Source organism: Molothrus ater, chromosome 3 (assembly GCF_012460135.2).
Source record: "Molothrus ater isolate BHLD 08-10-18 breed brown headed cowbird chromosome 3, BPBGC_Mater_1.1, whole genome shotgun sequence".
NCBI lineage: Eukaryota > Metazoa > Chordata > Aves > Passeriformes > Icteridae > Molothrus > Molothrus ater.
In genome coordinates this window covers 10,025,509-10,050,228 of record NC_050480.2, presented here as the reverse complement: position 1 = coordinate 10,050,228, position 24,720 = coordinate 10,025,509, and the positions used below count along the sequence as shown (strand labels likewise).

Below are 24,720 nucleotides of genomic sequence, written 5' to 3'. Positions count from 1 at the left end.
TTTCAGGAACCTGGAAGGAGACTGACTGAGTCAGCCCCCAGTTGTGGCTCATCCAGCTTTTTTCCACCAGCTTTTCACAGAGAGCTTTCCCCTTGTCTTCCCAAACCCCAACAAATGCTTGTCATCCCAGTCAGTTAATGGGCTTCACATTCCTTCCTGGAGCTCTCAGCCTCCATGAGTGCATCCCAACAGCAGTGCATCCTGGTGGCAGTGCATCCCCATACATCCCAGTGCCAGGGAAAATGTGTCTTTTCCACGGCAGTACCTCCCATCTGCATGGGAAGCAGACTCAGTCCGGGCAGCAAAATGGGAACAGGGAGATGTGGTGATGATGATGATAATGCAAGGAGGGAAAATGCCTCTCACAAAGATAAAGCCAGGGAGTGGGGTGTCAGCAGACCACCTGTGGTATCCTTTCCACTGCATTCCAGCAGCCCCCTCCAGAGACAGAATTGGGAAGCTGCTCAAGAGGCCAAACCCACCTGGCTGAAGCTCCCTGTGACCTGCCAGAGAGAATCCAAAATCCAGACAGCTGGGCAAGAAGGGTGAGAGGCTGCTGCCTCATCTCTTCACTGTTCACACAGCGGTTGGTTTGGTCTCTTGTGAAAGCACCAGGGAAACACAGGGCATTGGGGGCCACCACCAGCACTGACTGGTTACTGGAAGAGGCTGGAGGAGCTCTGACTTATGTGGAAATTTTTGGAAGTTAGAGCCTGTCTGGATTTGCTGGTGTCTAAAAAAGGTGATGTATTTTGAAGCACAGCAGAAACATTCAGAGGCAGTAGTTTCCTGTCCACTGCTTAGCTACTCCTGCAGGATACTCCTGGGATTTCACTGCCTTTGGAACCTCTGCTGCTGGATCAGGCTGGTAGGAACACACTGAAGTTCCCAGGGAGGAAACACTGGGCAGTAGGATTGCAGGAAACCAAGCAACAAAAAGCCCCCAAGCCAGACAATGCAGGCAAAGCTGGCAAGAGGCTTCAGAGACCTCCAGAGACAGATGCTCACACAATCACCTTTCCATGCCAGTCTGAGAGCTCAGCGCTCTGCTGGCCACCTTCTGAGAGTGGGCATCTCTCCAAGAGGCAGAGATGCTCCCAGGTTGCTCCCATACTGGTGCTGGACCACGTGTAGGGCATGTGAGGCACACAGGGTCCTGCAGCAGCCCCTTCCCCAAGCACAGGGCCACGGATACCAGTGGCAAGGATGCTCAGGGGATGCTGCAGTCCAGCACCCACCATAGACCTCACAGGGGGGCTGTTTCCACAGGCAGGGGGACCTGTAGGCTCAGTGGGAACCTGTGGTGATGCTGAGTGCCCCGAGGGAGCAGAGCCACAGCGAACGGGCGGCCAGAGGGACGGGGCTGAGCCGCTGGGGAGAGTGGGAAGGAAGCAGAGCCATAGGTGGAGGAAGACAGGGAGACGCCGGGAGTGGCAGGGGCCGTGGGAGGCAGGGAGACAGGAGCGCGGTGAGTCAGCCTGCTGGGGTGCTTTGAAACGCGGCAGCGAAGCACAGGCAGGGCAGGTTCTGCCGCAGCCCGGGGAGGCATCTCCCCCCAGCTGGCACCTTCTCCATCCCTCCCTGCTCAGTCAAGGAAAGCAGATCACCCTCCAAACTGGGGCAGCCTGCAGAGCCGCTGCTCCCTCCTTCCAAGATAATGCTGGCACGGAGCCACCCTGGCTCCTGCGGCTGCGGTGAATGAAGCGTTTCCTCATCCAAGCAGGAGAGCTGCCAAAACCTGGCTCGGAAGCCGCGCTTTCCAGTGGCCAGGCCCCAGCGCTGCCAGCACACGGGGTGACCGGGGCAGCAGCCTTGCTCTGCCCAGCAGTGCTGACATCCCCCTGCTCCCCGCGGGCCGGTGCTCCCCCAAAGGCCGTGCTTTGGCTGGGAAGGTGCCCTGGGCGAGGCGAGGCGCGGTGCGTGGGGCGGGCGCTGCCGAAACCCGGCTGAGTCAGCCCCGCTGCCGCGGGCAGCACCGCAGCATCCCCGGCAGCGCCTCGGCTCTTCACAGACACAGAGCTCGGGTTTGGTGCTGCTGAAATGGCTCTCGAGGCATTAAAGAGTCTTTTTTTTACCCAGCCCGCTTTTTAAGGTTGTTCATTTTCTTTTATCTAATACATTCTCTCTCTGATCCACTGAGATCTGTCCAGCAGGTCGGATTGAGGCACACTGACTGCCCTTGGAGCAGTGTTAGTGTTTTATACTAGAAACCACGTGTACTTTATTAACAATAATTTTCTAATACCTATTATTTATGTTAGACAGTCTGTCTCTACCTTAAACCAATCTAGAAGTGTCACCATCACAGCAGAAGATGAAGGACAAGAAGAAGAAGAAGAAGAAGAGCAGCAGCAGCAGCAGCAGAAGAAGAAGAAGAAGAAGAAGAAGAAGAAGAAGAAGAAGAAGAAGAAGAAAGACAGGACACGCCCAGATTCCTTCATCTTGCCTCTTGAACCCCCATGCTAAATCCCCAAAATTCTACTTTTTCACTTTGTGATAAATTCGCTATCATTCTACTCAAACTTTTGTGGTTTGTAAATCCTCACACAAAGCTGGTAATTTTTTCCAAGGGTTAAAATCGAAGGCACGGGTGTCTTTGACTCTGTGCCAAGGTCTCTGAGCCTTTTGCTAGGGTCTTGAGCCCTCCAGGACAGCCAGAGGAATGTCCAAGGTTCCAACACACACAGAGACAGCCAGGTGGAAGGAAAGCCGGGGCTGGAAGCAGCCTGTGTCCGAGGAGAGGGTTTTGTGCTTCTCTGGGGGCTTTCAAGACACAGTCCTCAGAGGTCCTCACAATCCTGCCTGAAAGACCTTATGGGATGCTTGACCTCCACTGGATAATCCAAGAGGCAGGAGGCTGGAAAAGGCTGCACAGGAGATACTCTCCCTTGCTGTGGTCTTGCCTGGGTTGGATGTTCTATGAGCCCAGGGCTCCTGGTGGCCCGGCAGTGCCCAGCCCTGGGTGCTGCACCGGGCTTTGTGCTCACTGTCCCCCCTCGGGGCGTTTCAGGGAACTGATGTCACACCAGGGTGTGTTCCAAAGAGGTCTGGGCAGTGCTTTGACACTCAGACTCTTCCCCATCTCGCCCAAAATGCATCTTGAGAGCAGTGTGAGGGCTCACCAGCCAAGGGGGTGTCAGCTGGGTTTTTGGGTGACTTGCAGCAGTCCAGGTGTGTCAAGAACACTATAGACCCTGAAGATGAAGGTTTGTTTTCCCAAGGGTATGAAGCTGTGGCCTCTCCTGCATGGTCAGTAAACTTGTATAAATCTCCTCACCCGAACTCTGCTGGGAGCCAGAAACCAAAGGTTGCCTGGCCAAGCTGCTCCACCAGCCAGGTTCTCACCTCTGTCTGGCCTGGTTGGGCTCAGAATAATGAGAAATGGCCAGAAAAGTAGGTCCTGCAGGGCAGAGCACCCCCAGGTGGACCTGCTGGGCTCCCTCCATTCCCATGCCAGAGGAGTGATGGCTGGGGACAGGATGCCACTGGGGGCTGAGCAGGAAGGTCCCTTTGCTGGATTCCATGCTGAAGGCATTGCCCTGGCACTGCTGAGGGACTGTGCCTTTCAGCAACACTGAGCTCTGATGGGCTGGGCAGTCAAACCCTCATCCCTGCCCAGGCCGTGTCACTTTGCAGCCTCGTGTGCTGATCATGGTGAAAAGTAGCCCAGGCAAGTAGAAAACAGGCAGGGCTCCCTGGGATCACAGCTGAAATATTCCCTGTTCACAGACCAAACTGAGCTGTTGTCCCCTGAGCAGGGCCTTCCTCTCCTGGGCTCCTCTCATGCCCAGCTCCTTCCCTGGCTCCCTACAGCCAGCTCCTTGCCCCCACTCCCTCCTGGGTGCCACATCAGCAGGGTGATGCTGGCAGTGACATGGGGGCCTCCAGTCCCCCTGCCCCTCGCACGTGGCCACCAATCCAACCCCACACAGGGTTCGTTTGGGAAGTGACTGAGACAGCAACAGGGCTGGTTCTTTCTTTGATTCCATCTCTCCCTCCTCACTCCCAAGTGATCTGAGTGAAATGAAACACATTTGAGCATTTAGTAGTCAAATCCATAAGGGTGGGTCCCACTGTGCTTTGACCCTACGGGGCATTTTGTACATTTAATTTGATTTACACCCGAAATATTAATTTAACGTGCTAGATTTTCTCCCACACCCAAGTAATGCTGAAAATTACACAAGATCCTACAGAAATGTTTGTGCCATTACCTCGTTAGCATCATTATTTATCGAGTTTAATTACAGTGCTGAAGCTGTAGATGCAGCATTGCTCCAGTGGGAGCATGGAGAAGGACGTGGCCATACAGGGATATGTCTGTGGGCTGCCTTGCTCATGACCAGGATCCCCAAAGATCCCCAAAAATCCCATTTCATGGTGCTGCATGTGCCTCCCTGCAGTGCTGTTGGTGGGGTCATGCTGTGAGCACTCCCCTCAGGCTCCTCCAGGTTAGCAAATACCAAGGGATGGCATTTGTAGGAAAGGCAGGATGGTTTTCCCATGGGCTCTGGCCAAGCAGCACCAACCATCCACAGTCTGCATTTCCAGCTGGTGGCTCAGAACATAGGCAGCCCACTGTCTCTGGAATGCTCTCCTTCATGGAGCTGGTGCCTCTCCACCCAGCTCCTCTTGCCTTGCCAGAGGCTGCAGGACTTTCTCTCCACTCTGTGTCTCCTGTGGTGCTGGGCACACCTCAGCCCTGACCACTCGTGTCAAGGCTCCAGAGCTGATGATGATATTATTATTATTATTATTATTATTATTATTATTATTATTATTATTATTATTATTATTATTATTATTATTATTGTTGTTGTTGTTGTTGTTGTTGTTGTTGTTGTTGTTATTGTTATTGTTATTGTTATTGTTACTGCTATTATTCCTGATTCAGCCATGCTTGTAACTGCATGTCTGACTTAGAGCACCCAGTGGAAGTGAAGTGTGTGCTCCAGGACCTCATTAAGTGAGAACCTCAAAGCAGGATTTGAGAAAGCCCAGATGACAGTGAAGTCGTCTCAGCAAGCTCTTGGCTTGGGAGCGCTCTGATTAATGTCATTTGCTACCTCTTTTGGCTTAAAAAACAAGGAGTCCTTAAAATAAAAGAAACCTCAAATTGAAAGCACTGCAAAAAAAAAAAAAAAATCAATTAAGCCCCACATAGCTGTATTTTGTCCTGGAGCAAAATCTCAGACATAACAGAAAAATTACATAGCCTGAAAGAGAAAAAGAGAAAGGGAAGGTTTTATGTGCGGTCTGGCTGAGGTATTGCCCGAAGCCATGCTGAGGTGGCTTCCCACCTGGTACCTGGGGAAAATGTAAACTCCCCACAGGAGCAGGGGGAGCAAGTAGGTGCTGGGATACCCTGGTGGAGGTACAGACTGCTGGAGGAGCTCTCTGACAGTGCATCACCTGATGTGGGGCTGGAGCTTTGCCCCTGGGGCTCCAGAACGCTAACGGGGACATGGGCATCCAGCAGAGCTCTTTCATCTGGCCCTGGTCTTTGAAGGCTGCTCCCTCCAGAGGCTCCATGTCCAGCCCCTGAAGTTAAATCTTGGTCTCAGTGAAACGGACAATGAAGCTCCCATCAATTCCCGTGGTCTGTGCTCTGCCTGTGGGTGGAAAGCGGCTCCCCCAGAAGGAGTGATTGCAAGGCCTCTTCCTCCTTGGCGTGGGGACACCGGGACGCAGCTCCTGGTGCTCATTCCCGCCGCTGCCCCAGCCCGGTGCCGCCTCTGCCGCAGGGATGAGCCTGGGCACCGAGGCACCGAGTGCGTTTCCACGGCTTTCAGTGGAAAAGCAGATTGAGCAGGAGACGGGAGAAGGGATCCCTGAGTGCTGTTAAACACCCAAGGCCACGCCAGGCGCGGGCTCTGCTCTGCTCGCAGACTTCTTGTGGGTTTTCTTCTGTTTCTTTTGCTTCCTTCCCCAATACCCTAACCTCTTGTGTCTTTGTTTCATTTCCACTTTGGGAAGAGGGGGAAGACGACAAGAGGCAAATAAAAGAAAAAAGAAAAAAAAAAGGGGGGGGGGAGAGAAAAGGCTGTGACACGTTTTGAATTTTAAATCAATGACTGAAAAAGAGTAAATTTATTTTTTCTTTTCTTTTTTTCTTTCTGAACAGAAGAAAGGCTAGTCATTAAGAAAAGTAATAAGAACTTTCTCTTCCTGCTGCTGCCCCCAGGACAGCTCGGCCTCTTTCCCTGGCGCCTCGGCAAATCTTCCCCTCGACAGGAATCCCGGGGGGCGAACGGGGAGCAGCCCCGGCCCCCATTCCCGGCAGGGCATCCCGGTGCGGCGGCCGAGAGAGGGAGAGAGGGGCAGCAGGTCCGGCCCGGCGGGGGCTCCTCCGGCGGGCAGGCGGCAGCGGCGGGGCTCCCTCCCTCCCTCCCCGCTTGGGTTTTTGGTTTGGTTTAGGTTTTTGTCGTCCTTTTTTTCTATTTTTTTTCTTTTTTTTTTCTTTTTTTTTTTAATTTTCAGACGTTAAATTCTTTTGCAAACATTCATGCCTTAGGAAGGGCTGGAACAAAGCTCAGCTGCTCCAACCGGTCGGACAGGTAAGCAGACTTGTTGACACCGTTATGTTTGCAGCACGCATGCTCCTTCCCAAGTTTCCTGGTGCATTTTTCTATTCCACCTTATGAAACTTTCCTCCCCCCCCACCCCCCCCCACCCTCTCCTCTCCCCTCTCCTCCCCTCCCCTTCCCCTCCCCGCGCCTCAGCGGCTCTGCCCGGTGCGTGCGGTCCCGCTCCCCCGGACGGCAGCGCAGCCCCGTCGGGGCGGCCGGGCGGGCGGCGGGGCTGAAGCGGCCGCTCCGCTCCGTGCCCAGCCGTGCCCCCTGCCCTCGCCATGCCCAGAGCCTTCCTGGTGAAGCGCCGGAGCCCGCAGCCGGCCGTGCGCAGCTGGGATGGGCTGCCCGACGAGGAGAGAGCCGACACCTACATCCCAGGTACGGCCCGGCGGCCGCCGCCCCGGCAGGCGGGGACGGAGCCAGCGGGGTCCCGGCGCTCCGCGGAGGGGGCGACACGGGGAGGGGGATTTGCCGGGCCGGGGGAGCCCCGAGGGGGCGGGCAGCGGCTTTAGGGAGAGCTGTGCGAAACGCGGCGGAGGGGACAGGGACAGCGCTCCGGGGAAAAGTGCCCGGGCAGCGGTGCCAGCCCCGCCGGGCAGCGTGTCCCACCCCGGGGATGGCGGGGCGGGGAGCGGATCTGGGGGGGAATGTGTGTGTGTGTGTGCGTGCGTGTGTGTGTGTGTGTGTGTCCAGGAAGGTGGGAAACCTCGTTTGCATGAGAAAGGTGGCTAGGGGAGGAGGAGGAAGGACCCAGGGCGGCGGGGTGGGGGTGATGTACTCCTGGCCTCCCCCTCTCCTCCTCCTCCTCCGCTCCTCCTGCCCTTGCCCGGGGTATAACGGGAAGGCGGCGGAGCTGGCTTGTTTGAACTTTGGGACCGTTCGTGTTTGAGTTTCCGATTGCAGCGTGAGCCGGGGATCCTCCCCCGCCGCCAGCGGCCCGCCCGCAGGTTAAACACCGGGGCCCGCCGGCTCCTGCCCTGCCCTGCCCGCGGTCCCCCCGCTTTATCGCATCCCCACCCCTCTGCAGGCGGCATCGGCTGCGTGCTGCTGGGCTATGAGGACAGCTGCAGCCTGGAGAGCAGCGGCAGCAGCAGCGGGACCCGGGACGCCGAGCCCAGCGACCCCCCGACGCCCCAGGCTGCCCCCGGCGAGCTGGGCACGGGCGGGGCCGTGCTGCTGGACCTGGCCGGCAAGCGGCCCGTGGTCAGGTCAAAAATCAAGGTAATACCCACACCCCAGCCATCTCTCCTCTGGCAATGAATGGGGTGACCCCTGCTCAAGGTCAAGGCCTGGCTGCTGGCCGGGGACACCAGGTGACAGCAGCAGTCCCCCGGGCTCTCTGTGCTGCTGGTGACAGCACCTGTCCCGCACACCGAGGTGGAGGCCAGCCCGCTGTAGGGCGGCAGCGGCAGGGAAAGCCTCGTAAGCGATGTGCCACAATCTTCCAGTGCCCTTTGCCTTCTCTTATCCTTGCCGGGGATGTGCTGCCCCTGACCTGCTTGGCTCGGGTCCCACGGGAGCTCTGAACCCAGGCAGGAAGGAGCAGCCCTGGCAGCAAGGAGTCGTGCCCCACGGTGCGTGGGTGGATCGTGTTCCTTAGCGTGGGGCCTCCTTAAAAGCTGCCTGCTGGGCTGTGCTCAAGCCTTCAGCAAGGAGCGCTGGGGTGACCCTTCACGCTGCCCCCCTCCCACCATCACCTATCCAGAAAGCAGCTAAAGGTTCTGCTCCATGGCTGTGAAGGCCCATTGCCACCTTGCGGGCTTGGGTGAAATGGAGCAATCATCTGTCCACTGATTTTGCTGAGGGGCAGGAGCTCTGGCTGCTCCCTGGGCAGAGCCAGCAGAGCAGCGCAGTGATTTCCCTCCTCCCAAGGCTGGGAGAAGGCAAATGGTGCCCCAGGTCCTCGTGGTACCTGAGAATTCAACACCGAGCGAGCTCCCGATCTCTCCGTGAGCACCCAGGGTCCCCCCAGCAGAGGCAGAGCCAGGCCACCCCAGCGCTAGGCAGGAGCAGATGTGTTTACCACTGCTAGTTAACACCTCGTTAAACCCTGGCTGCTGCTGTGCGGGATGGAGCTGTAGAGATTGCCATTGTCTGTGCCGGGCTGACAGCTTTTCAGTCGCCGTGTGCTGAAGTCCCGTGATTAGGTTTCACCCCGATTATACGCAGCTGCTTGAGGTGGAGTCATAGCCCTGTTGCCCAACAGATTCTTCCCAGATGGCTCCCCCTCCAGTTTCACACCTCGTGGTTTCACAGCTGCCGGGCTTGTTTTAAACTTTCTTTACAATTTCGAGTAGCGTTGCTTCAGTAGTAAGTAAGTAAGCAGAGGAGGAGGACCGGGAAAAATAACTGGCTCTTCAGGAAAAATAAACCCCAGACGTGTTCCTGTCCCTGTGAAAAGCCCGCCCTGCTGCTGTTTGACTTTAACCCACTTTGTATAATTTAACCTGGGCTGTTTGTGACTGTCACAGCAAAACCTTTCAGCACAGCTGGACTTTTCAGCCGATGGATGTGGTCCTGTCTGCTCTGCTGGCTTTCCCTCATCCCTGGCGTCTAACAGGGGGCATGTCCGTGTGTTCCACCAGGATTAATTTAACCAGCAGCACAGTATCTACATTTTCCAGGCATTCCAGATCTTCCCAGGAGCTGAATCATCAGTGTCTTCTTTAGTCAAGTTATGTCATGGTGTTGGCACAATGCTTTTGGTGCCAGGAGTGGGAATGAGATTACCCCCTAATGTCACTTTGCTGTTAATTAACGAGGCTGAGACACCAACGGGGGCGAGATTAGGGCAATTGTTTCAGTCTCTGCTGAGTCAGCACAACGTGCCTTGGGTTTATCTCTCCAAAACCACCTTTTTATCACTGCTGGCTGGTTTTTGAGGGATCTGGAGCAGTTGGAGGTGTGACTAGTGAAGGCAGCACATAAAACAGCTCTCTGGCACCAGAGAGGACTTCCCTTCTCCATCCAGGGTATCAGCTGAGTGCAGGAGCAAGAAAGGTGCTCAAAGCTAAAGCCCTTGTGTTCACAGATGTAGCCAGATAAGGGTTGCTACCCCTGGAAGGAAACCACTACACAGAATTTGTTTTAACCCCTGAATCCAAGCTGGCCAGAGTTGCCTCAGTCCCAAAGTGTGCACATGAAGTCCTCCACTTGATCGCAAAGAGATTGTGAAGGTTTCACCCAGTGGGAAAATCCTGAATGCTTTCACTTTTCATTTTGAATATTATCCCCCCCCCCTTTTTTTTTTTATTTTTAATGCCACAATAAGCCCTGCTTGTTTTGCTTTATTCCTCCTGCTGGCTCCTCCCAATGCTCACACAGTCCTCTCCCACTCCCCAGTTCACCACGGGCACCTGCACCGATGCTGCCCTGCATAGCTGCGAGCTGTGTGGCAAAGGCTTCCGCCTGCAGAGGATGCTCAACCGGCACATCAAGTGCCACAGCCAGGTGAAGAGACACTTGTGCACCTTCTGTGGAAAAGGCTTCAACGACACCTTTGATCTGAAGAGGCATGTCCGGACCCATACTGGTGAGAATGCGATCCCTGGGACCGGTGGGAGGCCATGGGAGAAGGGGTGGGATGGGACAAGGGCAGGGAGAGGGTGAGGGTAACCTGGTGAGATCATAACACCAAGACCTGGTTAACAACATTTGCCAGAAATAGTGGGGATGCAGTGGAGAAAAGGGGAAGACAGAGTGTGTGTGGTGTGGAAAGAGAAGAGTCCTGGGAATGATGAAATCTGAGGAGAATTATTCCAATCCCTGTGAAGCAGTGAGAGTGCAGGACCCTCCGTCCACACCTGGTGTAGACACAGCCCCGTGCTGCCATGCCTGGGGCAGCAAGGCTGGGATAACCCCCCCTGGATAACCTGCCTGGGATAACCTCCCGATAACTTACCAGGGATAACACCCCAGGATAACCTGCCTGGGATAACCCCCCCCAGATAACCTGCCTGGGATAACCTGCCTGGGATAACCCCCCCAGGATAGCCTGCCTGGGATAACCCCCCCAGGATAGCCTGCCTGGGATAACCCCCCCAGGATAGCCTGCCTGGGATAACCCCCAGGATAACCTGCCTGGGATAACCCCCCAGATAGCCTGCCTGGGATAACCCCCCCAATAACCTGCCTGGGATAACCCCCCCAATAACTTGCCTGGGATAACCCCCCAGGATAACCTGCCTGGGATAACCCCCCTAATAACCTGCCTGGAATAACCCCCCCTGGATAACCTTCCTGGGATAACCCCCCCCAGGATAACCCCTCCCAGGATAACCTTCCTGGGATAACCCCCCCAGGATAACCTGCCTGGGATAACCCCTCCAATAACCTGTCTGGGATAACCTCCCCTGGACAACCACCCAGGATAACCTGCCTGGGATAACCCTCCTGGATAACCTCCCCAATAACCTGCCTGGGATAACGACCCCGGGACAGCAAATCACTGCAGTTATCCGTGCAGGAGCTCGATGAAAAAGCTTTGCCCTCTAGAGGCAGCGAGCAGCAGTTTCCTGGGGATTTTGCCGTTGGGAGCCTTCCCAGCTGATTGCTGTGCAGGATGGTTTTTGAGGGATCTGGAGCAGCTGGAGGTGTGACTAGTGAAGGCAGCACATAAAACAGCTCTCTGGCACCAGAGAGGACTTCCCTTCTCCATCCAGGGTGTGTCAGCTGAGTGCAGGAGCAAGAAAGGTGCTCAAAGCTAAAGCCCTTGTGTTCACAGATGTAGCCAGATAAGGGTTGCTACCCCTGGAAGGAAACCACTACACAGAATTTGTTTTAACCCCTGAATCCAAGCTGGCCAGAGTTGCCTCAGTCCCAAAGTGTGCACATGAAGTCCTCCACTTGATCACAAGGAGATTGTGAAGGTTTCACCCAGCTGGAAAATCTTGAATGCTTTCATTCTTGAATGCTTTCATCCCATCAGGATGGGATTCTGGCTTGATTTTGGAAATGTCTGGAGGAGCCAGAGTGTGGTTCATGCTGTGCCTCCCTCAGGCTGCAGGATGTGCTGTCTGTGGCCACACTGCTGTGGGGTCAGTTCCTGAGTCCATCCCAAATCTCAGTGGTTGTGTTTCTGTTGCCCCAAATCCAGCTCAGTTTTCCCAGAACTTCTTACCCCAGCCTGGAGCAGGGAGAAGGCTGCCAGTTTGATTGGCTTTTTTCCTTTTTTTCCTTGGTGGAAGCAATGGCTTAAATAAACATCAACCCCATCCTCTCCAAGGGCAATGCTTCCTGGTTGGCCAGGCTGGCTGTGCTCAGCAGGCTTTGACTTTGCACTGTTGGGCACCCAGGAGGTGCATCCACCACATCTCACAGGCACATCCCATCTTCTCAGATGTGTGGTCACCCAATGGGAGCTGGAGATTATTTGGGCTTGCTCTGCAGAGCCCCATTAACCAGGTGAACTGCTAGAAGTGACACAAGGATGTTGGTAGGCAGGAGCTGTTTCTTAGTAGTAGAGCCCCCAAAACCAATGGCACCTGTTTGGATGGGAAGGCACTGCCTGGAGCCAATGTTTTGGGCTGTTTGGGTTTGTTTGCAAAGCTTTCATGTGGGAAGGAAAGCTGCCACTGGGGTATGGCTGGAGTGTGGACTCAGTGCTTCCAAAAGAAGTGATTTTTCAAGCTGTTCCCTCATCAGAGAGTCAAAAAATAAACCCAAGAGAATCTCTGGTCAGAACAATTTAAAATGATTGCTAAATGATTTTAAATGGTTCCTAAGTGATGAAGAGTTTGCCACAGCCCTAATGGGCTGTGCCAGCCTGGCACTGCCCTTTCTGTGCTTGTGTTCCTGCCTGTGGAGTGCTGGAGAAGGCACCAAGGATGGTGGAGGTTTAAATTGCCTTAAAATGAGCACAAAACTGCTTTTTGTGTGTGAATTCTAATGAAGGTTTGGGCTTTCTCTCCAACTGCAGTTTAATGAAATGAATCAGCAGGCATTAGGAAACTTCTGTCTAGATAGTTTAATCTGATGTACTGGGATAACCTCTTTTAGCTAAATAAAAATGCAGTTGAGATGCTGCTTATTGGAACTTCTAATTAGCTAGGATTTCTGGTGGATAGACCAGGTCCTGACTGGTAACTTAATGCAATCACAAAGTTAGAACTGTCAGAGCAATCTGGTTTACCCATTTCTGCCTGGCTCACCATAGGATCTTCCAGACCCTGGCACTCCACCTTCCCTGGGGAAAAGAGGGGTTTAGGTGACTCCTTTTATCAGTTTTAAGGGTGGTCTTTGCTTGCAAACTTACTGATCTAGTCTAGTAAGCAGAATTCCTGCTGGTTTAGGTTCTTTCAAGTGTTGCTAAATCCTCAGCTCTTTAAGCACTGGGGGAGTTGTTGTTAAATCAGTGTTGGTTGGTGGTAAAATTGATTTTTGTGGTGTTGGTTGTCTGGGCTTTCAAATCACAAGCCAGTTTCTTCTCCCTCCTCTGGAAACACACAGAGTTATTTCTTTCATCTTCCTGCACTTCTCTAGAATTTGTAATCTCAGTCATCAAAACTGTATGGTATGAAAGTACTTGGGATTGCTGCTGTTCACTGAAGCCTCGTTAATCCAAAAGAGAAAAATTAAAATCTTACCAAGACAGAAGTTTTCATTCATTATAAAAGCTGAAACAGATAGTTTTACCTAATCACAGGATTTCAAACAGGATAAAAATAAAAAGTTTTAAATATATATATATATATATAAAATAAAATAAGTTTTGCAGGAGTTGATGGTTGCTGCCTTAGGACCAAACCACTGATGGGCACCTGTTATCCTCAGCATCTGCTGGGGATAACATTCCTAGGTTTTCTATGCCTAAATATACAAACCCATAGCCTGAAAGGATGATGTTTTGTTTAGAGAGGCAGCTCCTTGGGCTGCTGGATATCTCAGCAGCTGATGTGCCAGGGCCTTGCTCTTGGCTGGCTGTAGGAAACAAGACACAGGTGATACAACAGGTGACACAACCTATTGCATTTGCAAGGACCCTTGTTGGCAGGGAGGAATGATGCGTCTGACTCCATGTTCTCAGAAGGCGTAATATAATGTAATATAATATAATAGTATATAATATAATAGTATAGAATAGTATAGAATAGTATATAATATAATAGTATAGAATAGTATATAGAATAGTATATAATATAATAGTATAGAATAGTATATAACATAATATAAAAGTATATCATAGTATATAATATCATAGTATATAATATCACAGTATATAATATTACCTCATATTATTGTATGTTATAGTTTATTACATTATATTAATATCATACCATATCATACTATATTATATTATACTATATTATACTATATTACATTACATTATACAGAAAGGATATTTACTGAATGTTAAAGATAATAATGAAAACTCGTGACTCTTTCCAGAGTCCCGACATATCTTGGCCCTGATTGGCCAATGAGTGAAAACAACTCACACCAGAATCCAATGAAACAATCACCTGTGTGTAAACAATCTCCATGTGAGCACAACGCAAGAAAAGCAAATGAGACAATCATTGTTCTCCTTTTCCTCTGAGGCTTCTCAGCTTCCTAGGAGGAAAATCCCGAGCGAAGGGGTTTTTCAGGAATGCCACAGTAACCTCTGTCTTTCCCTGCCGCAGGCATTCGTCCCTACAAGTGCGAGGTTTGCAACAAGGCCTTCACGCAGCGCTGCTCGCTGGAGTCTCACCTGAGGAAGATCCACGGCGTGCAGCAGCACTACGCCTACAAGCAGAGGAGGGACAAGCTCTACGTGTGCGAGGACTGCGGCTACACGGGCCCCACGCAGGAGGAGCTGTACCTGCACGTCAGCGGCGTCCACCCCGGCAGCGCCTTCCTGAAGAAAACCTCCAAAAAACTCGCAGCTGTTCTGCAAACCAAACTCAGCCCCGTGCTGCAGAGGAACTCCAAAGAGGAGGGCAAGGACGAGTGACGCTCGCCCATGCTCGGCTGGAATGAAGTTTGAAGTTTACATGCAGGACTACGGATCTTATTTTTTTAAGAACTATTTTGAAAGGAACGCCTGAAATTAAAGGGATGCTTTTGTTAACGGGACTCTTGATGTTGGTAAAACCTCAGTTTGACAGAAATATTCCCATTCAGACTTTTTTTTTTTTTTTTTTTTTTTTTTTTTTAATCTGGCCAATAAAAACGGAATGCTTGCAAAGGCTGTCGCCTCTCGGATGGAGTATTTACTGAACTGACATTTGGGCAACCTGTTTTCTGTCAGGTCTGAACACCCCTGACAAATGAGTTCACCTTTCCCCAGGTGTATTTGTATTTTGTAAAGTGAATAACTGCTACCTCCCATGGAAATTACTTATGAGAGGTTTGGGTGAAAAGTGTTGGGTAAGAGTGCTGCTGGTACAGGGTTCTATGCAATTGAATTATCGAAGTGCCTTAAGAACAGGAGTGTGTTGTGTCATCCAGTGAGTTACAAAGTGCAAATACCCTCAGCTCTGTGCCCTGTGCAGCCTGCTAACAAGTTATGGAAGTGTGATCCAAGGTGAGTTGAAACTCTTCCCAAAGGGTACAGAATGTTTTCTTCTCAAAATTTCTCCACTATAATTCTAGGGCAGACTTTTGGTTGTGTCTTAAGTACTTGAAGCCATGGACTTACTTTTATCATGTTGATATACAAGTGAAATCTTAGCTCTGGTGGTCCTGGACTTGCTGTGCTCACTTGGAGGATTATTACCACATCTCTCTAACATACACCAACAGCAACCCAGAAACCCAAAGAAAGCACTGTAATGACTTGAAATTAAGTATTTTCTGTCATGATGAAATGCAATTTTGTGCATATTTTATGGTGAGTGTGTGTGCTTGTTTTTTTTTTTGTTTTTTTTTTTTTTGGGTTTTTTTTTTTTTTTTTGTTTGTTTTTGTCTTTTATATTCAAGTGCCTGTTCATTAATACAACAATGCAGTGGGAAGGGGGACTGAGCCTGTGTCTGCTTTGGGAGATCTGTGCAAAACTGCAGGCATCAATCTGGCTGCTCCTCTGTGACCACTCTAACTGTAGAAGGCTCCTCCCACTTAAGTCAGGCTTAGTCAGGCCTTTCACAGTCATTGCTGCTAAAACAAGACATTTTGAGCAACTTTGCAAGAATTGTGGAAAAAAAAAAATCTTTTCAACTTGCTTCAGGTTTTGTACAGGCACCCACTTGGGTTTTTGTGGGGAAAAGGTTCCAGGGGGTCTTAAAGCATTCCTAAGGATGTTAATGCTTAGTTCAGCACAACTGTTGGTGCTTGAGACCTTGAAAACGAGGATAATAAAGTGATGCTACTGTGTTAAAACAAAGTTATCCAATGTAGTAGGAAAGTTTGTAGAATACTTTAGTAAATGGGAAGTTGCTGGGAAAAAAACCCAAAAACATCTGAGGTAAATTAGAAGATCCTGACTTTGCAGAAAGCTAAAGCTCTTACACTGACCCCCAGGTCTTGTAACTGAGCAGTGTAAAGGGAAGGTTGCTCACTCTGCAGTGGGATTCATGTTCACCTGACTGCATGGGATTTGTGTGCTCAGCTCTGCTGAAAGCTCAGCCCTTCCCTGGCACAGCAGAGCTGGGGCTGAACCCTTCCTCTCCAGCCAGAGCCATGTTTTGGGTGTATACCTGTGTGCATGGGTTGTTTTTTTATCCCTCCTGCACCACGTGTTGCTTTGGCTCTCCCTCCAGTGTCAGTGCCACAGCACATCCCTGCTGAGAGAACCACAGGCACAGAAAGGATTCACAACAAAAGAGAAAGGGAGCAGGTAGCAGGCTGCCACAGGGAAAAAGCCATCCTGTATGGAGAGTGAAGCTCTGGCTGTCAGAGCTGGAGTAGCTGCCCTGGCTGCCCAGCAAGTTTTTCTGCAGAGGACAGACAGTGCCTGTAGCAGTGCCCAGGGTGCATCACTTCAACAGTCTGGCAGCTTCATTGAAACTGCTCACAAAGTGTCTCTGGGTGTGTGTGACACTGGTGACAGGCACCTGCCAGTCCTGTACAGGACAAGCCAGCTTGTGCTGCCCCAGCACTGCTCCACAGTTCAGCCAGGGGTGCCCAAGGCAGCAGCCAGGCTGTCAGAAGGGCCACAGTGACTCCCAGCACTGCTGTCTTTTGAAGGCTGTCTGCCTCCTCCTGGCTCCATGAGGTACAGACTCAGCTGGGACTGAGTTTGCAGACTGCCTTTGCTGGCAGCCTTCCTCAGGCAAGGGGCTTCTGGCTGATTTTCTTGAAGCTCAGGGGTTGGTCATAATTTTATTTGTAAGCTGCAGTGTTATTGTGAAAACTCACACATACAATTCATAGAAGACAAAGAGAATGAGGAAAGAAATTTTCCAGAACAATACTGCCTGACATGATCAAGGCTTATTCTCTGCTTTATAGACTTGATTTTATGTGCTTCAAAAGTAAAAATTCTGTTTCAAAACATTTATTCACAAACTTACTTGGAAAAAAAAAAAAAAACAAACCAAAAAACAAAGAGAAACCCATAAAAAACAGCCCCCAAAACCCAACCAGCAGCTCCTCACCCCTCAGAAGGCTCTGCTTCACAGCCACAAGCCTGCTTTGATCCAGAAATTCACTCATGTGGCACTGGGGATGGTTCCACGGGGTGGGCTCCTCGTGTGCTCAGGCCCCCAGCAGAGTCAGGAGAGCTCAAGGCAGTGGCAGCACGGAGCTCCCAAGCCAAGGCACACAGCCCATCTCACAGTGCTTTTCTGTGGGCTGGGTGTCAAACACCTGCAGGAGGAGCCACCAGCAGCAGCCAACATTCCCACCTCTCAGAACACTCGCTGGAAATTTCTGGGAGTGTTGGCTCCAATTCTGCTCCTCTCTTGCTGAGCCACTTCTGCTAAGTGGCCACTTTGCTGTACTATTCTAATAAGAACTAATGAAGACTTTCCTTGTAACTCTCAGCTCAGGTTTTCCAGTTGCAGCTGTAAGAAAAACCACAAATAATAACAAGCCTGATGATGGTATGAGCAAGAACTGACTGAAACCCAGTCCACTATATCACTTTCTTAATCATTTGCATTTCTCTCAGCTCATACATCACAGATATTGTTTTGCTTTAGTTCACCAACTTCATTTTTAAAGACTCTCAGTTCTGCAACTTTCATTTGTGATTTTTGAGGAAAAGAAAAAAAGATTATTTGATCAAGCAGTTTTACTTGATAGTAGAAACTTTTCTATCAACCCCAGGCTATATAAACTGTGTGGGATAAAAAAGAGAGGCCAAATAAGTTGGCTTTTTTCTGCCTGGACCACTGAGGTCACCTACAATATAAGGAAATAAATATTCCCCATTTGAAAGTTACCTTTTGGGAGGGGAGAGAGGGGAACCTAGCTAGTAAGAAATAAGCCAAAGTTACTCAAAAAAGAACACAAAAGTGGTACATTTAAAGAAAAGGTTCTTCCTTTGTCTCTTGCTTGTGCTCATTCTGGGTCAGTTTTTGTCCATGTACTCCTCCAGGCGCAAGAGCCACTTGTCCCAGTACTGAGAGCACAGGTCAGGATCCATGAAATGTGGATGTGCCGGGGAGCCGTCCTTGTAGGCAACCACCACGAGCCCACAGCGAACCTGCAGCACAAACAGGGGCTGTCACAAACCCCACGGCTCTGTGCAAGCCCAGGAGCTAAACCTCACTGCAAAACAGCTTCCCAACATGCACATCTCACATAAGGAATGGGGAATAAAAAGGGGCCAGAGCTCACCTTCACAGAGAGACTTAACATTGCAATGCTCCAAAAAACCCCGAGCCCAAAGCTCTGGGTAACTCCAGTGAAAACCAGGGGATGAACTCTGAGGATGAGTGATATTTAAACCCTGCAGATGCCAGGAAAATTGCCAGAGACTGAGGAGTTTTTGCAAACCAGGGGATGAACTCTGAGGATGAGTGATATTTAAACCCTGCAGATGCCAGGAAAATTGCCAGAGACTGAGGAGTTTTTGCCTGAGGCCATACAACCAGGCTGATGCAACCCTCCAGCTTCAGTCTGGGTAGAAATGGTTACTTAGGTGTGTTCTGACATCTTTCATACCTGGCAAATCCCAAATCCCAAACAGCCACTGGCAGTGGGGGGCAGGAAGCTACTAGCAGAATTCCAGCCCATATTTCACTCTGTCAGGATCATGTCTGTGGAGTGCTTGTGCTCACTGACCTCTACAGTATTCCAGAAAGTCTTTTGCACAACATACAAATAACCCTGCTCTCTTCTGCTTCGTATGTTCACCCTTTAATATCTGTACTGAGGTAAAAATCCTTCAGGCCAAGCAGGCAGGCTAGAATTGCTTTTGGGGCCTTTAAAAGCATTATTCCACAGTCTTCTGATGAAGAGATTCCCAACACACTGCTTTTCCCTGAGGAAACACAGTACAGCTCCCAGACACCAAGTGCATCACTCAGTCCCTCATTTGCTAGTGGGACACAGCAAAACAGGATGCAGGCAAGACCCTCCCACACCATTTTCTTGTTTGCAGGTTCTTTTGCTTTATTTCCTCTCCTGCACCTTCCTACTCTTGACACAAGCAAAAACCACACTGGACAGAGCCCAGGGGGTTGCCCACATGCCAAGTACCTGGGAGTTCATCTGAGCATCCCCTGGTCCCACTGAGCAATTCCTTAAAACCACTGAAAATTCACTACTGGCAGCCAAGGGCAGCAGGATCAGCAGAAGCAGTGGAATTATTTCACAGTATGACACCTTAACCTCAGTTGATCTCAGACTGGGCTCCTTTGTTACAAATCCTACCAACACTTCCACAATGGGCAGAAGGTTCTAAAGGCAGGAAGAAATGAGGATCACACAGGCATTGCTGCTTGTCTTGGCATGCAGCAGGCCTACTGACCTGGAAGTCATAATTGGCATCATGATTTATGGCTCCAATATATGCTGCAACCTGTAATGGGTTGTCATAAGTATTCTGCAGAGATGGCTTTGGCTTCTCTGAAGTTTTCCAGTCGATCACACACAGCTGGCCCCTGCACAGGAGAACAAGACAGGACAATGGTTTAAACTTAAGTTTAGTCTCAAGTAAGAGAGACAGCACATACAGACTTTTCACTCTCAGCCTGTTTCCCCCTGCTGTCATTATTATGACTAAACAAGTCTCTTTCACACTAGCAGTTTAAATCCTAAAAACCAAACTAGAACTAACTTACCAAAACCTGCTGCAGTTCCTGGAAAATGCTGATAATTGCTCAAACCTGTCCCTTCTCCAGTAGGGAGCTCCCCACCAGGAAAACCAGCACTTCTGGCCTGAGGATCATCCAGGGGAGTTCCTCCAGCCTGCCAGTCCTGGAGATGTCTCCACTCCATCACAGCCTGGCGCCCACAGCATCACATGACAGGGATTTTAGGAAGGGCACTCACCGATACTTGGCCACGCAGTCAACCAGGCCCAGGTACTGCAGGGTCGGGTGGTGAACTCCACTCTCCAGAGCCTTCACCTCGCTGATGTCCTCCAAGACACCTTCCACACTGGATAAGTAGCCAGCCACGACATCATCTTCACCCTGGTCCCTGGCTGCTGTCTCTTCAGACAGGAATATCGATTCCAAAGCTGAATGGAAGAGCTCTCCTTGGAGAAAAAGATCTAAGAAAAATAAATACAATAGAGGGAAAAGCCCCTTATTGTATTTGCAGAGAATGCCCCGATGAAGGCAGGAATGATGCATCTGACTCCATGTTCTCTGAAAGCTAATTTATTACTTTATAATACTATATTATATTAAAAAATACTATACTAAACTATACTCAAGAATACAGAAAAGATACTCAATGCTAAAAAGATAATAATGAAAACTCGTGAATCTTTCCAGGGTCCTGACACAGCTTGGCCCTGATTGGCCAAAGAGTGAAAACAACTCACACCAGAATCCAATGAAACAATCACCTGTGGGTAAACAATCTCCAAACACATTCCACATGAGCAAAACACAGGAGAAGCAAATGAGATAAGATTTGTTTTCCTTTTCTCTGAGGCTTCTCAGCTTCCTAGAAAAATCCTGGGCAAAGGGTTTTTTTCAGGAACGTGAATTCCACGCCGCCTCACATTTTAGACACTACTTTGGATTTGTATCCTACTTATTCCACAATGTAGCTCTTAAACCAGTCCCAATTTTCGTACTGAAAGTCTGAGGGTGTAGGGAGAAGGGAAAGAAACAGAAATAAATTGTCAATAGTGAAATTGGTATCCCTTATATTAATGCTTCCTTTACTTTTTTAGTCTCATTGGTTACTGATACATTGGATGAACCAAACAGTTACTGAAAAACCTCACCATAAACAGCAGGACACATTGATTTGTAAAGGCTTAGGACTATATGAGTTCAAAATGCCTATTTCCATCTTGTTACAAAGTAGCTTTGTAACTGCAAAGAGGCTCAGTAACATCACCTGGAAAATACCTATTTCTAATTAGACACTGGTAAATCGAGAACTAAAGGAAAGTCAGACAGGATTGAGCAAAGTATGCCTACAGTCTGACCCTCACTTTCTACAAATTTCCAAACCCATTTTAGTGGTCCCAGAACAAAGAGAGCTTAGGCTCGCTGGTAACAGGTACACTCACAACATGCTCTCATGAAATGGAAACAGCTTCATGCATTCCCAAACCACTTGTCCCATTGTACCTGCCAGCAATAATCCAAACTACTGCTTCTACTCTACAATCCCACTGTGGCTAGACTTACTTTTGGTATATTCTTCAAATCCCTCTTTTCCAAGCTCCTCTATCATTTTCTGCTTCCATCTTTCCAGATAGAAGACTTGCTGAGGAGAGAGGGTTTGTTGAAGGATGCGGGTAACGCTGGGCATCTTCGTTCTTTGCAGCCTGATTTTCAGGGGCACGTTTGAGTCACTGCTGACAGGAAGAATTCTCTTGCTGGGGTTTATTAAAGGAACCCAATTCTTGGGAGTTCTTGTCCCAGCTTTAATTGGAGGTGTGTGTTTAGCTGGTGGCCCATATAACAAATTGTCTTCCTCAAGTATTGTCTCTGGAGTTTGGGCACTGGTTTTGTAAGATATAACAGAGTGGACCAAGTTCTTGTATTTTTCTTGGTCAACTTGGTCATAACTGTTTCCTTTTTTCTTTTTGCTGTAAACACATGCAGAGGTAGACAGACACGTGTATGGGAATTGCTTTTGGCAAAATGGTATTTGAAAAAGCACTTCCAGGCTCCCTGGTTTCCTGGACAGGATCTGTAGGAATTGCATCCTGACAAGAAGTGTTTGTGAGCAGTTAGAGTTTTCTTCCTTCTGTCAGCAACAGGCTGTGGGTTACCATATTTTTTTCCTCCTGTGGAAAAAGAAATTTGTGATTTACAGAGTCATAAAACTCTGCCAACCATCCCATTCTTGCCCTTTGCCAAACAAAGAACTGCTACGACCAAAGTGTCTTCATTTACCTTGTACCACCTTTATTCTTCAGATCAATAAGATAAAAAAACAATGAGCAAGGAAGAGAGGAAATGCTCCTGAAAAGAACAGCCTGCCAAATCTGTAATCTGAATCACCTGAAGATTTGTTGCAAGTAGCTAAAGCTGTACCACAGGACATCCCTACAGCAAGAGAATCAGAACTGCCATGGAAGTAGGCACAAAAACCAGATCTGCCAAGAACAAAAGAGGGAGGGGGAAATTTCTCCCTCCCCAAAAGAGGGAGGGGGAAATTAAAGCTACACAGAGGACATTGAAGCCAATCCACTGCTGTGAGGCATTAAAACTCTTAGTTATAGAGAATGACCAACTTAAGGGGTTGTGGGGTACCTTACAGGGTATAAACCCACGATTCTCTTCTGTATCACTAGGAGAAAACAGACAGCAGCAGTACATACAATTGTGAGACTTGAAGCTAGAAAAGGCAAAGAGAAACCAGATGCACTGCAAATATTTTCAGATTCAAAGAAAATTGTTTAAAGTTCAGAATAAAATATAAACACATTTTCCCACACCAAGTTTCAAGCATAGTTGTGCTCAAAGCCACTTAGGAAATTTAAAAGCAAGAACAGCATCCAAGCAATACCATGCTCAGCACCCCTTCCAGAGCTGCACTGGGAGCCCTAGGAGGTTTTTTTCACACATTTTTGGATAAAATGTAACACTTCCATAGTAACAATTCCTTCATCAGTGCAGAAAAATGGATTCCTTCCCTCTTGGAGCTTACCTATAACTAGAGGTGCCAGAGCTGGGATTGAAAATGAAATAGGAAAAATACATTCTTATTCTTGTGTGACATATCCATGCTTGTGGATTGCCAGGCTGCTGCTTGATGATTATTGTGAACAGGCTCATTAATGGTCACTGTGGACATGCACTGATCAGAACAGAGCAAATGCTGGGCCAGCGGCTGTGGCTTTGTCACATAAAGCCACAGCACAAAAGGAAAAGTTTATTCTGGCTTTGTGCCACTGGAGGAAGCGAGAGGATGCCTGATTCAGCATAAATTCACTTGTAGTAAGCTGCTCCCTCAACACCTCCCAAGGAATAAATTTATACCAGATCAGTGCTTGGAATCATGGGGCTATTGAGATGTGGAATATTACGAGCTCCAGAGTTAAATTTAGTGCAACACAGTGCTTCAGTGACTAGCAGGAATTCTGATTTAACAGCCTTTGTTGTGCTGGGGAATATACCTGTGGAATTTCCAGTACTTGTGGAAATGTTTGTGCAGTGTATGAACACAACCAGCAGGAAATGAAGAGTTTGCCAGCTGCTGTCCTGTTTTACAAAAGGAAAGAGGTTCTAGGATTGCTAAGAAATTAGGAACCCTTGTGCCCTGCTGAATGAAGAATCATGTGTTTTTCAACAAATCACCAAAGTGGCATTCTGTGCAGATAGCTTACAAGAAGGAAATGGAGTGGTTGGGATCTACTCTTGTAGACAAAGAACAGAATTTAATTGAGATTTCCCCCTGGGGAAGTGTCTCCCTTCTCTCTGGAAGCATTTGTGGTTGAAGACTGGCAGAATTGCTTCAAGTGTTGCATGATGAGCCACAATGGAGAACTGAAAAAAAATTAAAATAACTTGGAGCTAAAAAAAAAATACCCCAAGAGGATTTTACTGTCCCAAGCAAGCTGACTTTGCAGCTCCAACAATAACTGAGCTAACATGGCTTAGGACATTTTTTTCCAGTATAGGAATGAGTGGCTTAACTGAAGGAAATACAAAGGAGTACTTAAGGAAAAGTTCACATCTATAAAAACCTACCTCCAGCTGTGGTTTTGCATAATAACTAGTATGGCTTTTTCTCCACAGAAACCTATCCAGCTTAAAAAAACCCAAAAACCCAAAAAACCCACTGGCTTATTTCAGAGATAACAAAAAAGAGTACTCCTAAACACACCTACAGACCTGCTGCCCCTTGTCCCTAATTTGAGCAGAACAAATCCAATGAGGAAGGTATAACTGAGTTCCCTGCAGTTTTCAAAATACATTATTGAACTATCTAGGTTAAAAATACACCTCCCTCTTTTGGGATGTTTAGAGCACAAAGAGAGACAACTCTCAACACCGTTTACAGCACAAGCCACAGCTGCGAGCTTTAGTTCAGCGTAGCTGTAACAGGCACCAGTTCCCAGCTCAAGCTCCATTCCCAGATCAGCAGTGGGAAGGGAATTAGTGGGGAATAGGGCTGTAACACGAAATCAGCGCTTTTTGCGATCTGTGAAAGACCTGGGCCAACACCAGTGACCACCAAGTGCCCTCGGCCAAATAAACTTGCTGCATGTGCCTGAAAATCCCAGGGCCGGACAGCCCGCCCTTGTGCCGAGGGGGAAAACCCGCTCTGGCCAAGGAGCCCCGCCGGACGCGGGCATGCCCAGCCACGGCAGCCCGGCCATGCGGCCCGCTCGCTACCGGACCCGAGGGCAGTGTGGTTCAGAGGAACACCAGCTCCTTTCCTCTTTCCCGTCTCTTTGCGTCCTTTGTCCTTCCCTCGCCCTCAGGCCCGCCCGGCCCTCACGACCCGCGGCTCCGCGTTACCTCAGCCGCGCTTCCCGCCACCGCCGCGAGCACTACCACGCAGGCGCGCCCCGCCCGCCGCCTCTGCCGCGCTCACCGCGCATGCGCCGCCCGCTGCCTCATGGGACTTGTAGTTCTCCCGCACTGCCAGCCCCCAGCCCTTTCCTCCTCTCTGGAGCGCCCCGAAAGGTGCGCGGCC

At 49.5% G+C, this 24,720-nt stretch overlaps 2 protein-coding genes across 3 annotated transcripts; one reads left to right on the top strand and one right to left on the bottom strand.

Moving 5' to 3' along the window:
* The first annotated feature begins 6,693 nt into the window (after positions 1 to 6,693).
* Positions 6,694 to 14,505, top strand: OVOL2 (ovo like zinc finger 2). The gene is made up of 4 exons (XM_036381023.2): positions 6,694 to 6,950; positions 7,600 to 7,793; positions 9,915 to 10,104; positions 14,195 to 14,505. Exons 1-4 carry the CDS (start codon positions 6,851 to 6,853, stop codon positions 14,503 to 14,505), a joined length of 795 nt encoding a protein of 264 aa, XP_036236916.1. The 5' UTR covers positions 6,694 to 6,850.
* Positions 14,506 to 16,800: 2,295 nt separating this feature from the next.
* MGME1 (mitochondrial genome maintenance exonuclease 1) lies at positions 16,801 to 24,559 on the bottom strand. 2 transcript variants are annotated; one of them, XM_036381404.2, is made up of 5 exons: positions 24,543 to 24,559; positions 21,255 to 21,859; positions 19,933 to 20,155; positions 19,409 to 19,541; positions 16,801 to 18,139 (listed from the first exon to the last, which is right to left on the bottom strand). In XM_036381404.2, the coding sequence occupies exons 2-5, from the start codon at positions 21,775 to 21,777 to the stop codon at positions 18,005 to 18,007; spliced, it is 1,014 nt and encodes a 337-aa protein (XP_036237297.1). In that variant the 5' UTR covers positions 21,778 to 21,859; positions 24,543 to 24,559; the 3' UTR covers positions 16,801 to 18,004. The 2 variants fall into 2 exon arrangements, with proteins under 2 accessions (XP_036237297.1, XP_036237296.1); XM_036381403.2 differs by lacking the exon at positions 24,543 to 24,559 and adding an exon at positions 22,726 to 22,981.
* Between the last annotated feature and the right edge of the window lie 161 nt (positions 24,560 to 24,720).